We start from the raw sequence: 13,408 nt of genomic DNA on the forward strand, positions 1-13,408 counted from the left end.
TGAATCTTGGGGTCATGCAGAACTGACGCATACACAATGTGTACATGTCTTTTGAATTTCACGTGCATAATGTAAGATTTTATCTATCAATCATGTGCCAAGGGAGCTTACCTTTATTAGAGGAACTTATAATAATGTAAACTGTTTTCATTTGCTTTTTAAAATCAAGTTATTAGCAAAACCACTAGTCTTGCTGTAAGTAAACATTATGACAGGCATTCAGTGTGCTTTATGGAGTGGTGGGTAGGTAGAAACTTTGTGAAGTCAATCTTTGGATGAAGTTATGATACTTTATGACTGTTTCTTGGGTGAGTTTTCTGTCATTAGTGGGCATTGTTTACATCACAGTTATCGAGGCAATTCTCATCAGTCTGTGTCCTGGGCAACCAAATGTTATCATTCTCTTCAAGGCATCACAGCAGTTTTTGCTGAGCTTGCCTGTAAGCAGAGGGTTTGTAGACTATGTTCCCAACAAGCATTCAGTGAGAATGGACAGGATCTGGGCTGAGCGAGAAGAAAAATTCCAGCTGATCAAAAACAAACAAGGTGAATGTTTTGGAAGATGAACAGTGTTTCTGAGCCCAAATGTCTGATGTTGATTCTGTTAAAGGGAGTTGAACAAAGTAAAATTTAGTGTCATATTTTACCACTGACCCTCCTCAACCAACAACTACGATTTTGGATATATATTGTCTTTTTCTTATCTTTTCTAAATCTTTCTCCCTAATGTTTGGCTTTCATGTCAGTTTTATTTGTCATCAACTTGACAATTTCCCCCCAATTTTTATCTATATAGTTTTAAAAGATAGTTTGGGGGAATATAAAGATATATGGAGCTGGAAAAGCACTGTGAATATGCCTTTTTAGAAACGAATAATATCTCCTCTTTCAACCCATCATATTAAAAATTGAGTCTGATTATATCCGTTGTTATGTTACTCTTCACATTTCTTAGATTTTAGTTAATCTTTTATTAGAATTTGATTAAAATTTTAATATAATGATTTTGACGGATTTTTATCTTGTGAAAATAGTATCACACTAGTTCTGATGTAAGGTCTATAAAGCAGTGGTCAGTCTAACGAGCTGCAGATGTGCCTTACCTGCTACATTTACTTTCATGAATAAAGTTTTATTTGCTATTGGTAAGACAATGAAATTATGGGACATACTTTTATTAAAGTAGGGCTCACATCTGGGTATATATGGAGGTGGAAGCATTAAGGGCAGCTGAGCATCTACTCTGGGAGCTGAACTTAGGAAAGTCAGTAAGAGAAACATGAGCCAGATGCCTAGAAGGATAGATTCCTATCACGGTGCATACTTACAGACGGGTTAGAATAGATAGTAGCAGACGGAGTGCTCTGGAATTCAGCACTTGATCACGAATACTTCTTTTGAGTAATGACTCTAGGTTACATTTAAGGAATCTGCGTATCAAATTCCTTAGTTTTCATAGAAGGTAGTAAATAGTGTTCTGTTGTTGAAAGTAAAAGGTGAGTGAGGAGTGTGGGAATGATGTTTCCTTACCTTTTGTGAGTGGTTGATAAGATACCTGTATTTGACATTTTAATATTTTGCCCTTTGGTTTTCAGTTTGATTTTCAGATTGCTCATTTTAGCAAATTGAGCCTCAGCAGTAAGAGCATTTCACTTTGGCCTCATTTCTTTGTGTATCTCCCACAGAGAAAGCAGTCAAGCATAGAAAATTCAAATAGGTTAAAACCTGCCTCTCTTTTTAAGACTCTCTTAGACTCAGGTTTGTCACATTTTAACAAGTTTCCCTTTCATTTTTAGAAAAATACTTTAGGATCTTTTATTCTTAAGCAGTCTCTTTTTGTTGGATAGTGGATATAATAATATGCTAGGGTGGGTTTAGGAATGTCCTTGGGGGTGTTATATGGAAATAAAAATTCCCTAGGGAGAGTTAAGAGATGAGAGGATAAAAAAATAAAAAAATAAAAAAGATGAGAGGAAGGGAAAGAGGAAGCATGTTATTGTGGAAAAAGCCAGAGAGGGTGTAGAAATGAATTATAATTCTGCTTTGCTAGTTATTTCTGCTGTCAGAATTTTGATTTTTTAAACTATAAAATTAGGGTAGTAAGCTATATAAAATCTCTGACATTTGTCAGTACTATAATTCCATGACTTATTGTTGGGAGTCAGAATTACAAAAGGGATCTTGGTGCTAGCAAGTAGGCGTGATGGTTTTGATATTATGAATTGACACAGGGAACTGGTCTTAGCCATAAAGAATATTTCCATGATAAGAAATGCTTGAAGACCTGCCAAAGGGAAGGCATGGGTCTTAGTATGGAAAGATACCCAATGCTGCAAGTCTAGGCCATGTGAGTGGCTAATCAGCATTTCAATCAGATACCTAAGGCTTATTAAAAATATATACTTTTAATGAAGTGTCCTTTAAAAGTGATTTGTTTTAAATGTATCTTTAAAAGCCTTGGAGTATGTCGTAGCTCGGTCCTTAATGAAGTTACCTCTTGTCACTCAGTGATGGTATTCATATTCTGAGCTCGGAACTTCATGTAATTTGCCCAATTTTCTCTTTAGTAGGTTGATCCATTTGAATTTGCTTTTCAGTGGTAGTTCTCTCCTTTATTCCCATCCATGGTTTTCTTTTTCCAGTGCTGTCATAAAACGTCTCTAAGGTTTCTGTCCCCCTCCTCATCCCAGATGGCCCTCGTTCTGCAGGCTGGCGGGAACACATGGAACGACGGCGAAGGTTTGAGTTTGATTTTCGAGATCGGGATGATGAACGGGGTTACCGAAGGGTGCGCTCTGGCAGTGGCAGCATCGATGACGACAGGGACAGTTTACCAGAGTGGTGCTTAGAGGATGCCGAAGAGGAGATGGGCACATTTGACTCCTCTGGCGCTTTCCTCTCTCTCAAGGTAAAACGTGTGTTTCAAATGGCATGACAGGCACTGACCTTCTACCAAATCCAAACATGGTGTTAACTTTTGGCTGTATTTTTTGCTACAGAAAGTGCAGAAAGAGCCTATTCCAGAAGAGCAGGAGATGGACTTCCGGCCTGTAGAGGAAGGGGACGAGTGCTCTGACTCGGAGGGTAGCCATAATGAAGAAGCCAAAGAGCCTGATAAGACAAATAAGAAAGAGGGAGAGAAGACAGATAGAATAGGAGTTGGTGAGGCGCAGTTTTGTCTTTTACCTTTTTTACTATCGAACCAGAAGTTTCCTAAATTGTTAATTTAAGATTACTTCATGTTACAGAAGCTAGTGAGGAAACACCCCAAACCTTAACATCATCTGCTAGACCAGGTACTCCTTCAGACCACCAGGCTCAGGAAGCACCACAGTTTGAGAGAAAAGAGGAATCCAAAACTGAACAAACAGAAAAAGCTGAAGAAGAGAGTCGGACAGAAAATAGTCTGCCTACCAAAGTGCCCAGCAGAGGGGACGGTATGTATTTATGAGGGTGACAAGCATTGGGATTCTGCTGGGGCCGGTGATCACATGACAATAAGAAAGGCTTCTGTCTGTACCTTCTAGAACTACTTCCAGTGGTGAGTTCCTAGGATAGATTACTTCACTGGTAAACCTAGTCAAACACTGCTTCCCACAGATGTGTCCATCCCTGAATTCACCAAAATAGTTAGAGGAAGGAAGATGGAGCTCAGGAATCTCATTTCCTGGGTTGTTAGGACATAACCACCCTGGTCATTCCAGCAGACTGGGCTACTGATCCTCTGCAGTCATTTGATTCCCACATCAGACAGGTACTTTCTTATGCTGAGATGTGCCAGATGACACACCAAAATGCCATTGTTTCAAAAGAGGCCAAAAAGGGCTGGATGAATCTGTGGCAGTCCCATCACCTTTACTAGAGAATAAGCTTAAAGTATATTCTCCACCATTACTGTATTGATTTCAAATTGCTCATATACCTTAGTAGGCAATATTAATGTTCATTTCCATGTTTATTCTTGTACATATTTAAAAAACGACATTGTAATGCCTGGTGTTGAAGGGTTAATTGATTCACCATGAAAATGCACCCCATTTAACGTGGCCTATGAGATGTTGTGTGATCTGACATCTGCCTCCCTCCGTGTGGTGTCAGCACCAGTCTCTGACTCCTTCGTGCTATTCACCAGCCTCACAGCCTGTTAGGTTCCAAAATGTGCCTTGTTCTCCTGACTTATGGCTTAGCACGTGTTCTTGTCTGTGCTTGACACGCTCCCACCCCACGTTCCCACGCTAGCTTTGGTGTCTTGTTTCTTAGACAACCAGCACTACTTCTAATGTAGTAATACAATATTATAAAGATCTGTTTATTTTTTTTGCCCAATAGACTAATATTTTGAGGGCTTGAACCAAGGATTTCTTTTTAGTTTTTCATGTCGTGAACAAAGTTGAATGAATGAATTCAGCAAATATTTGAATCTCTACTATATACAGAGGGTGCCAGTGCCAAAAAAGTGTATACACATTTTAAGAAATGAAAACTATTAAAATTGTAATACTCAATATATACCGATAACAAGAGATGAGTACAAGTCACACTTGACCTCTGCAATTACCAGAGGTGCTCAAAATGGTTGCCGTCAATGTCCAGACACTTCTGATTATGGCGAACTACTGCTTGAACAACGCTGACCAAAGTGTCCACTTGTCTGCATTGTTTTGCCCCCCCCCTCCCCCGGGATATCAGGCAGGGTGTGACTTGTACATTTGGAGACCTGTTTCATTTGTGGTAGTCACTTTTCAGTTATGATGGCCCCAAATTACTTGTGGTTCATTCTCTTGAATGTACATGCCTGGGGCTTTATTCTAAGATTTTAGGATGGACTTAAAATACACGTGTACTTTGAGAGTCTTCATAGATGTGCATTAAAGATTGAAGCTCTGGGTTTAGAGGAGATAAAGCATGTGTATATCATAATCTAGGGCAAAAAAGAACTACATGAATTCACAATTGGCAGACTCCTAGAATGCTTCAGGAAGCAAATGTCTTTGAGTTTGTCTTGGAATAATATGTAGAATTTGGGGGTAAGTGTAGCTGGATAAAATGGGAGAGGGCATTCCAGGAGTAGGCAGCAGTGGAGCAAACGTGAGGAAGTGGGACTGACCTAGGCATGGGCAGGAATCAGCTCCTGTTTTTATTTAGATGAAGTATGAGGTGTGAAGAGAGAATGGTGGCAAACATGGCTGGAGCATGGACTTGATAACTGTATGAAGGGTTGATGCTGTGATGACAGATGGCTGCAGTGTGACCTGCTGGGCTCCTCAGCAGTCACTTACGATGGAGGCAGTGCGCCTGTAAAGGGAGATAGTGGCAGATGAGGTTTCAAAGTAGCAATTGGTAGAACGTAGTCACGGCTCATACGTTAGGGCCAAGGACAGGGAAGAAGCAAAGATGAGGGAGGTGCCTGAGAGGATTATGGTACCGTCAGCAGAGAGAGAAGTTAAAGAGCACATTGGGCGGGGAAAGAATACATTCAGTTTTGAATGTGGGTTCTGAGATGTTGATGAGGAATTAGGTAGAGATAGCCAGAGAGCAGTTGTGAGTAAGGGACTATAGCTCGATGGGAAGAGTTCAGGGCCAGAGAGGAGGAAAATTCACAAAATTACATACACTTGTTAGGGGTCAAAAGAAAAGTGGACTGAAAACAGACCCTTGGGTAATTCCTGTTTTTAGAGGATAAAGAGGAGCCAGAGAAAAGTCTTCAGAGGCAAGTGTGAGTGCAGGACAACTAAGGAAGGAGAACGTTTTCAGCTTAGATTTGGGTAGATAATGTCAGATGCTACCAAGAGGTTGGATGATGAAGATGAGGAAAATACTGGATGTGGGGACTTGAGGTCACTGTTTATCTCGGGGAGAGAAGCTTTACTTACTGGAGGGGTGGGTGTGGAAGTCACCGTGTAGCAGGTGTGGGTGGTGGCGAAGTGGAGACAGCTTGTGTACACTGTCCTTTTAGATTGGCAAAGGAAGGGAAGAGCGAGAGGGGCAGGAATTTGGAGACGCTGTCTGTAATTGAACAAACAAGGTTTCATAGGGGAAACCACAGTTGTATCGAATTCCTTCCATCCCCCTTTCCTCCTGAAGAGCCAACACACAACCTCTTTGGCAGTCTTTATTCTTACTGAGAACAACTTCCTGCGCGGTACAGGTAGACAGACTCCAAGTGTTTTCCATTGTCCTACAAAATGTAATGTATTGAGTTACATTAATTATGACTTGAGATAGGTACTTAAGATAAGTGCAGATATTTTTAATAATGCTTTCGATGATGAGATACGACATCTTTGAGAAGATTTACAGTGCCTTGTTAAGTGGAGACATGAGACAAGGAAGGAATTAGACTGATGCGGTTTGTTTGCAGGAGGTAGACCTGCAGCTGTTGGGTGGATGCTCTAGTGACACAGGTAGGCGCTGTTGGAGGCCCTTGGATACCTTTTACTCCTCAGTTTTGTCATTCTATGGCGGTACTTCTGACATTATAGGGAGAAATACTACACTTCTCCATAGGAAGGAGCTGCCATATTCATGACACAGGTCACATTTCTGTTGAACCCATTTAGCAAGCTGCCCAACGTGATAATGCAGAGTTATCCTTCATAAGAGTCTCTATATTTTAAAGGGTTTTCATCTGTCTATGTTTTTTCCCTCTAGAAATGGTTCCTGATGTCCAGCAGCCCCTGTCACAGATTCCTTCCGATCCAGCCTCTTCTCTTCTCATACTTCCACCACCTGGTCCCAGTCCGACTGCTGCCCTCCGGCCAGTCGAAACGCCGGTCGCGGGTGCCCCTGGAATAGGCAGTGTTTCCACAGAGCCGGATGATGAAGAGGGTCTCAAACATTTGGAGCAGGTGAAAATCAGACAGTCCTTTTTCTCTCCTCTGATACTGCCATAAAAATTGGAAGGCAATTAAAGGAGTAATCAAAAATGGAATTTTCGTGCGCTAGATCTTATGTACTGGAAAAGTTGTTTGTGTATCTAGTATTTATTTGTGTGAGTAATTGTCTTTCAAATCATTTCATGCTTTTAAGTTTCTGCTATGTAGTAGTCATTATGTCAGGTTGTTTTTTGCTCTTCTGAGGTTGCCCTTAGCTGTTTGCTTTTCTTTTTTCTTTTTGGAAATTAATGGAATCAATTAGCCAAAAATGGCGAATGCAAGCAGCTGTGGATGGACACTGTGTCTTCTGTGTATTTTGCCTGAAGTGTGACAGGAAAAATAGTCACACTCTCAGGATATTAAATCTTAGTCATGTCTCTCGGTTTCCCTAAGATTGTACATACCATTATTTATGTGCAGAGTAAATGATAGCTTGCTTTCTGCAGAAGAAATTATCTGTAGAAATACCATTCCTTCTGGGTGGGATGGTTGGTGGCAGGAAATGCTAAAGAAAGGAAGAAAGGGGGCAATGTCTTACTACAACTTGTGAAAGATTTTATTTGTAATTGTATTAGTTGAGCCTTTGTGCTAGTAACACCCATGTTTTTACAGGTTTAGTTTTTACAGTTTAGGATTGACCAATGGCTTATAAGTTTAAAAACTACTCTTATTAAGTATGTTGATTAGAAGCCTGGGTTTTGATCCATCCAGTTGGTATTTTAATCTCAGTTCGGTTTGCTTAATAATTTGAGACCTTGGCCTCTCTGAGCTTTAGTTTCCCCTTCTGTAAAATGGGGATAGTACCTATTTCATGGCATTGCACGATGTGTTCCTTGCACGGTTAATGCCTTTCACAGATCAGGTGGTCCAAAAAAGGCAGACTTTTTTTTTTTCTATGTGTACAAGTAATTATGCAGAATCATTTGTTTCACAATGCATTTTTTATTTTTCTCTTAGCAAGCTGAGAAGATGGTGGCTTATCTCCAAGACAGTGCACTAGATGATGAGAGACTGGCATCAAAACTGCAAGAGCACAGAGCTAAGGGAGTCTCAATTCCGTCGATGCATGAAGCCATGCAGAAGTGGTATTACAAAGATCCTCAGGGAGAAATTCAAGGTAGGTTGTTCCATTCTCTTTAAATACAGTGTCTGCCATTTCCTCCAGATTCTGTAAGATGGTGATTGCTTAATGTTAATTTGCATAATAGTAGAAAGGCTTTCTTTTTCTGTATGTATAGAAGATATTTTTATCGGCTTAGCCCCATAGTACTTGATGATTTCAGTGTGGGGAGGGAGAGTCCAGTGAAAAGAACTTGAATACAGGGCCGCATGTGAGTGGTAATATGATAGGGACGTAAGCAGAATGCTTAAGACCCCCTCCGTTCTGGCATCCCAGCTGGTTAACTAGGCAGGTGGGTTACTTACCTCTCTACTGCAGTCTCCTTACCATAAAAAGGTGATGGCAGCAACCGTGGAAAATCTTGCTTAATGTTTCGCTGAAGTGGTGTTGATGTTATAAATGATAAAGAACTATTAAAAATGTTTGAGAAGAGATAGTACCATATTATAAACTAATTCCTTAAAAGATTTGTTTGGTGCGTAAGTTAAAGTAGAATGGGGAGAGAATACTTTAAAGGACATTTGTTGATTCTTCATTTCTGCTTTCGAATACTTTGCTCATAACCTGAAATTGGTTGTTGACTGTATTAGTATCAGTTTCATGATAGTGTTTTACCAAGTACAGCCATCCTGTGACCTTTCTCCAACGTAATAACTCCCTTTCCACTCTCAGTCCCTTTTCCCTGCTTTATTCTTCTCCATAGCATCTGTTGCTACCTGGCAATATCTGTATTTGTTCATGATCTATAGAATGTAAGGTACATGAGAGCAGTGCTATGTGTTTAAATTTACTTTAAAGTAATTGTTGCTTCACATGTGGTTGTAAGAAATAATACAGAGATTCCATGTACCCTTTGCCCAGTTTCCCCCAGTGGTAGCCTCTTGCAAAACTAGCTCAGTATCACAGTCAGGATATTGACATAGATACAGACAAGATTCAGAACCTTTCCATCTCAACAGGGATCCCTCATGTTGCCCTTTTATAGACACACTATTCCCTTCCCACTTACACCCCCTTCTCCTCCTTATTCACCCTTGGCAACCACTAATCTGTTCACCATTTCTACATTTTGTCATTTCAAGAATATTATATAAATGGAATCATACAGTATGGAACCTCTTGGGCGTGGATTTTTTCAGTCAGCATAATTCTCTGGAGATTTATCCAGGTTGTTGCATATATCAATAGTTTTTTGTTTTTTTTAAATTGACTGAGTAGTAGTATTCCGTGATATGGATCTATCATAGTTTGTTTAACCTTTTACTCATGAAGGGCATCTGGGTTCCACATTTTGGGTGTTTAATAAAACTATAAAACATTCATGGATTGGTTTTTATGTGAACATAAGTCTTCACTCCTCCTGAGGTAAATCTTCAGGAGTGCAATTGCTGGGTTGTATGGTGATTACATGTTTAGTTTTTTTAAGAAATCACCAAACTGTTTTTCAGAGGGGCTGTACCATTTGTATTCCCACCAGCAATCTATGAGTGATCCAGTTTGTCTATATCCTTGACAGTATTTGTTGATGTTGCATATGTTGATATCTCACTGTAGTTTTTAATTTGCATTTCCCTAATGGCTAATGATGTTGAACATCTTTTTATGTGCCTATTAGCTATTTATCCTCTTCAGTAAAATGTGTCTTCATTTTTTTTCTCATGGTATAATTGGATTGTTTGCTATTTTCACTTTTGAGTTTTGAGAGTTCTTTATATAGTCTAGATACTACTCCTTTGTTAGATACATGGTTTGCAAATATTTTCTCCCAGTCTGTATCTTTTATTTTCTCTAAAGAGTCTTTCACAGAGCAAAAGTTTTAAATTTTAAGGAAGTCCAGTTGACCGATTTTTTTTTTTTTCTTTTATGGATTGTGCTTTTGGTATTAAGTCTAAGAAGAACACTTTGCCTAGCTTCAGATCCCAAAGATTTTTTTTCCTCTATATTCCCCCCCCCCGAAAAAATTTACTGTTTTATGTTTTACATTTAAGTCTGTGATCCATTTGCACTTCATTTTTGTATAAGTTATAGGACCTAGATGAAGGTTTACTTTTTTTGCCTATGGATGACCAGTTGGTCCTGGACCTTTTGTTGAACAGGTCCTCTCTTGGATTGTTTTTGCACCTTTGTCAAAATTCAGTTGAGCATGTTTGTGTTGGTCTGTTTCTGGATTCATTCATTCTGTTCCTTTGATCTATGTATTTGTCCCTCCACCAATACCGCAGTCTTGATTACTAGCTATATAAGTGTTGAAATTGGGTTGACTGATTCCTCCTGATTTATTTTTCTTTTCAAAATCGTTTTTAGCTTTTCTAGTTCTTTTGCCTTTCCATAGAAATGTTAGAATAATCTTGTCTGTGTTTAGCAAAAATCTTGCTGAGATTTTAATAGGAATTATGCTAAACCTCTATATCATTTTGAAGAGATTCAACCTCTTTACCATGTTGAGTCTTCCAATCCATGAATATGATATGGTATATCTCTCTATATAGATCTTTGATTTCTTTCATCAGCTCTGTGTAGTTTTCAGCATAGATTCTATACGTTTTATTAGATTTTCACCTAAGTATTGTTTTTGAGCAATTACAAGTTTATTGTATTTCAGTATCTATGTGGTCATTGCTACTATATAGAAGTGAATGTTGGATGTTTATCTTTACCCTGTGATCTTGCTGAGCTTACTTATTAGTTCTAAGAGTTGTTTTTTGTTAGATTCCATAGGATTTTCTAAATAACATTATTTGTTATTTACAAATGAGGACAGTTTTATTTTTTCATTTCCAATCTATATGCCTTTTATTTCTTTTTGTTGCCTTTCTTGGCTATTCCAACACTGTGTTGAATAAAAGGGATGAGAGCAGGTATACTTGCCTTGTTTTTCCTGTGTTCCTATCTTGGGGGAACACATTCAGTCTTTAATATTAAGTGAAATGTTAGCTACTGGGTTTTTGTAAATGCCATTTATCAATTTGAAGTACCCTGTTTTTTGAGAGTTTTTATCATGGTTGAGTATTGGATTTTGTCAAATATTTTTCTACATCGATTGATCTGATACGATTTTCTTCTTTCGACAGTTAACATGGTGAGTTATTACGTTGATTGGTTTTTGAATATTGAGCCAGCTTTGCATCCTTGAAATAAATGCCATTTGGTCATGATGTGTACTCTTTTTATATATTGCTGAATTCTGTTGGGTAATATTTTATTAAGGGTTTTTCTATCTGTGTTCATAAGGAATGTTGTTTTGTAGTATTTTTGTTCTGTTTTGTTTTACTCTCATTTTCTGGTTTTGGTATCAGGGTAGTACTAGCTTCATTAAGGGATCTGGAAATTATTTCCTGCCCTTCTGTTTTCTGCAAAAAGATTCTTTAGAATTGGTATTGATTCTTCTTGAAATGTTTCGTGGAATTCTCCAGGGAAACCATCTGGAGACTTCTTTTTTGGGAATTTAGAAATTGCAAATTCAAAGTCCTTAATAGTTTAGGGCTATTTGAAATTATCTGTTTAATATGGGCGAATTGTGGTAGTTTGTTTTTTGATGAATTGGTCCATTTTATCTAAAATGTCAAATTTGTGTGCGTAGAGTATTTCCTTATTATTCCCTTACCTTTGTGATAGTATTCCCTTGTTATCTTTTTGATGTCCGCAGGTTCTGTAGTGATAGCTCACCCTGTTTCATTCCTTATATTGGTAATTTGTTCAGCCCTCTTTTTCTGTTTGCCAATCTTGTTAGCGATTTGTTAATTTTACTGATCTTTTCAAAAGATCAGCATGTTTCATTGATTTTTTCGCTATTGTTTTTATTTTCAATATTATTGATTTCTACTCTTTATTATTTCTTTCCTTCTATATCTTAGGGTTTATTTTGTTCTTCTTTTTCTAGGCCCTTAAAGTGACAGCTTATATTATTTGAGCCTTTTCCTCTCTTCTAATGTAAGCATTTATTACTGTAAATTTCTCTCAGCACTTCTTTAACTGCGTACCACAAAATTTGACATACATATTTTCGTTCAGTTCAGTGTTTGTTTGTTATGTTTTGTTTTTTAATTTCCCTTGAGTCTTACATTTTTAACCTATGGATTATTTAGAAATGTGTTGTTTAGTTTTCAAGTGGAGATTTTCCTGTTATCTTTCTGTGTATGAGTTCTGGTTTGATTCTATTGTGGTTGAAAAACACACTGTATATGATTTCAATTTTTAAAAATGAGGGGCAGCCCGTTAGCTCAGTTGGTTAGAGCACGATGCTCGTAACACCAGGGTTGCCGGTTCGATCCCTGCATGGGCCAGTGTGAGCTGCGCTCTCCACAACTAGATTGAAGCAACTGCTTGACTCGGAGCTGATAGGTCCTGGAACACACTTAAAATAAATAAAGAAGTTTAATTATAAAAAAAATTATTTATAGTCTGTTTTGCTGTATGTTATGTGGTACTTGAATGTGTATTTTTCTATTTTTGGAGTATTCTGTAAATGTCAGTTAGATCTTGTTAGTTGATGGTGTTGTTGAGTTTTGTAATCTTGTTGGTTTTCTGTCTAGTTCTAGCAGTTGTTGAGAGGGGTGTTGAAGTCTTCAGCCACAATTGTGGGTTTGTCTGTTCTCTTTCAGCTACAAGATTTTGCTGCACAATTTTGCAGCTTTGGTGCTTGTACCTTTACAATTACTATGTCTTCTTGGTGATTGACCCTTTATTATGTAATGTCCCTGTCTCTAATTTTCTTTGCTCTGAAGTCTACTTTATCAAATACTAATATAGCCACTCTAGCTTTTGATTAATCTTTGCATGGTACATCCTTTTGTATTCTGTGACTTACCTCCCTCTGTTGTTATATTTGAAATACTTTCTTGTAGACAGTATCTAATTGGGTCATGTTTGATGTTGCTGGGTTCCTCAGCTCCAAATCTGGGATATATAAAGTAAAATGAAAACCCAGGGCTTTGACCACCTCGTGGTTCCTCAAGCCCCAAGGCCCTGAGTCAGTCTGCCTTCTTCTCCCACCAAATTTCAGAGTCCTCCTTTATTTGTCTTATATATAATGTGCCAGGGGTTTTAGTTGTATTTATCAGGAGGAGCAGGAAAAATACATCTATTCCATCTTCCTGGAAGTGAAAGATCCAGGACTTTGTTTTGTTTACCGCTGTATTCCCATAATTGGTTGTCAGTAAATATTTGGTGACTGAATAAATGAATGATTACTGAACAGAGTGTATTTGTTAATTTTGTGTATAACATATTTGATTATTTCTTATTATAAAACATCTAGAGAATGTTAGTTTTTTTCAAACCCTTACCCAAAGCCAGATTTAGTCTTACCTGGGTAAATGAATTATAATTTGTCTTAATTTAATTGATTATTCTTTATACTTTACTGTCTTTGGAGTAGTCTATGAGTGTCAGATCTTGTTGGGTGATGGTCTTG

General features: G+C 38.1%; 1 protein-coding gene across 4 annotated transcripts in view; it reads left to right on the forward strand.

The window, feature by feature from the left end:
- GIGYF2 (GRB10 interacting GYF protein 2) overlaps positions 1 to 13,408 on the forward strand; it is a 119,027-nt gene that overhangs the window by 71,769 nt on the left and 33,850 nt on the right. For 3 of the 4 annotated variants that reach the window (XM_019739766.2, XM_019739768.2, XM_074315101.1), the window contains 5 exons: positions 2,691 to 2,908; positions 3,000 to 3,162; positions 3,249 to 3,437; positions 6,652 to 6,848; positions 7,833 to 7,992. In XM_019739766.2, the coding sequence (XP_019595325.2) occupies positions 2,691 to 2,908; positions 3,000 to 3,162; positions 3,249 to 3,437; positions 6,652 to 6,848; positions 7,833 to 7,992 (927 nt within the window). The remainder of the gene's footprint in view (positions 1 to 2,690; positions 2,909 to 2,999; positions 3,163 to 3,248; positions 3,438 to 6,651; positions 6,849 to 7,832; positions 7,993 to 13,408) is intronic. The other variant, XM_019739767.2, reaches the window with a different exon arrangement.

This window comes from Rhinolophus sinicus, linkage group LG01, assembly GCF_036562045.2.
Source record: "Rhinolophus sinicus isolate RSC01 linkage group LG01, ASM3656204v1, whole genome shotgun sequence".
Taxonomy (NCBI): domain Eukaryota; kingdom Metazoa; phylum Chordata; class Mammalia; order Chiroptera; family Rhinolophidae; genus Rhinolophus; species Rhinolophus sinicus.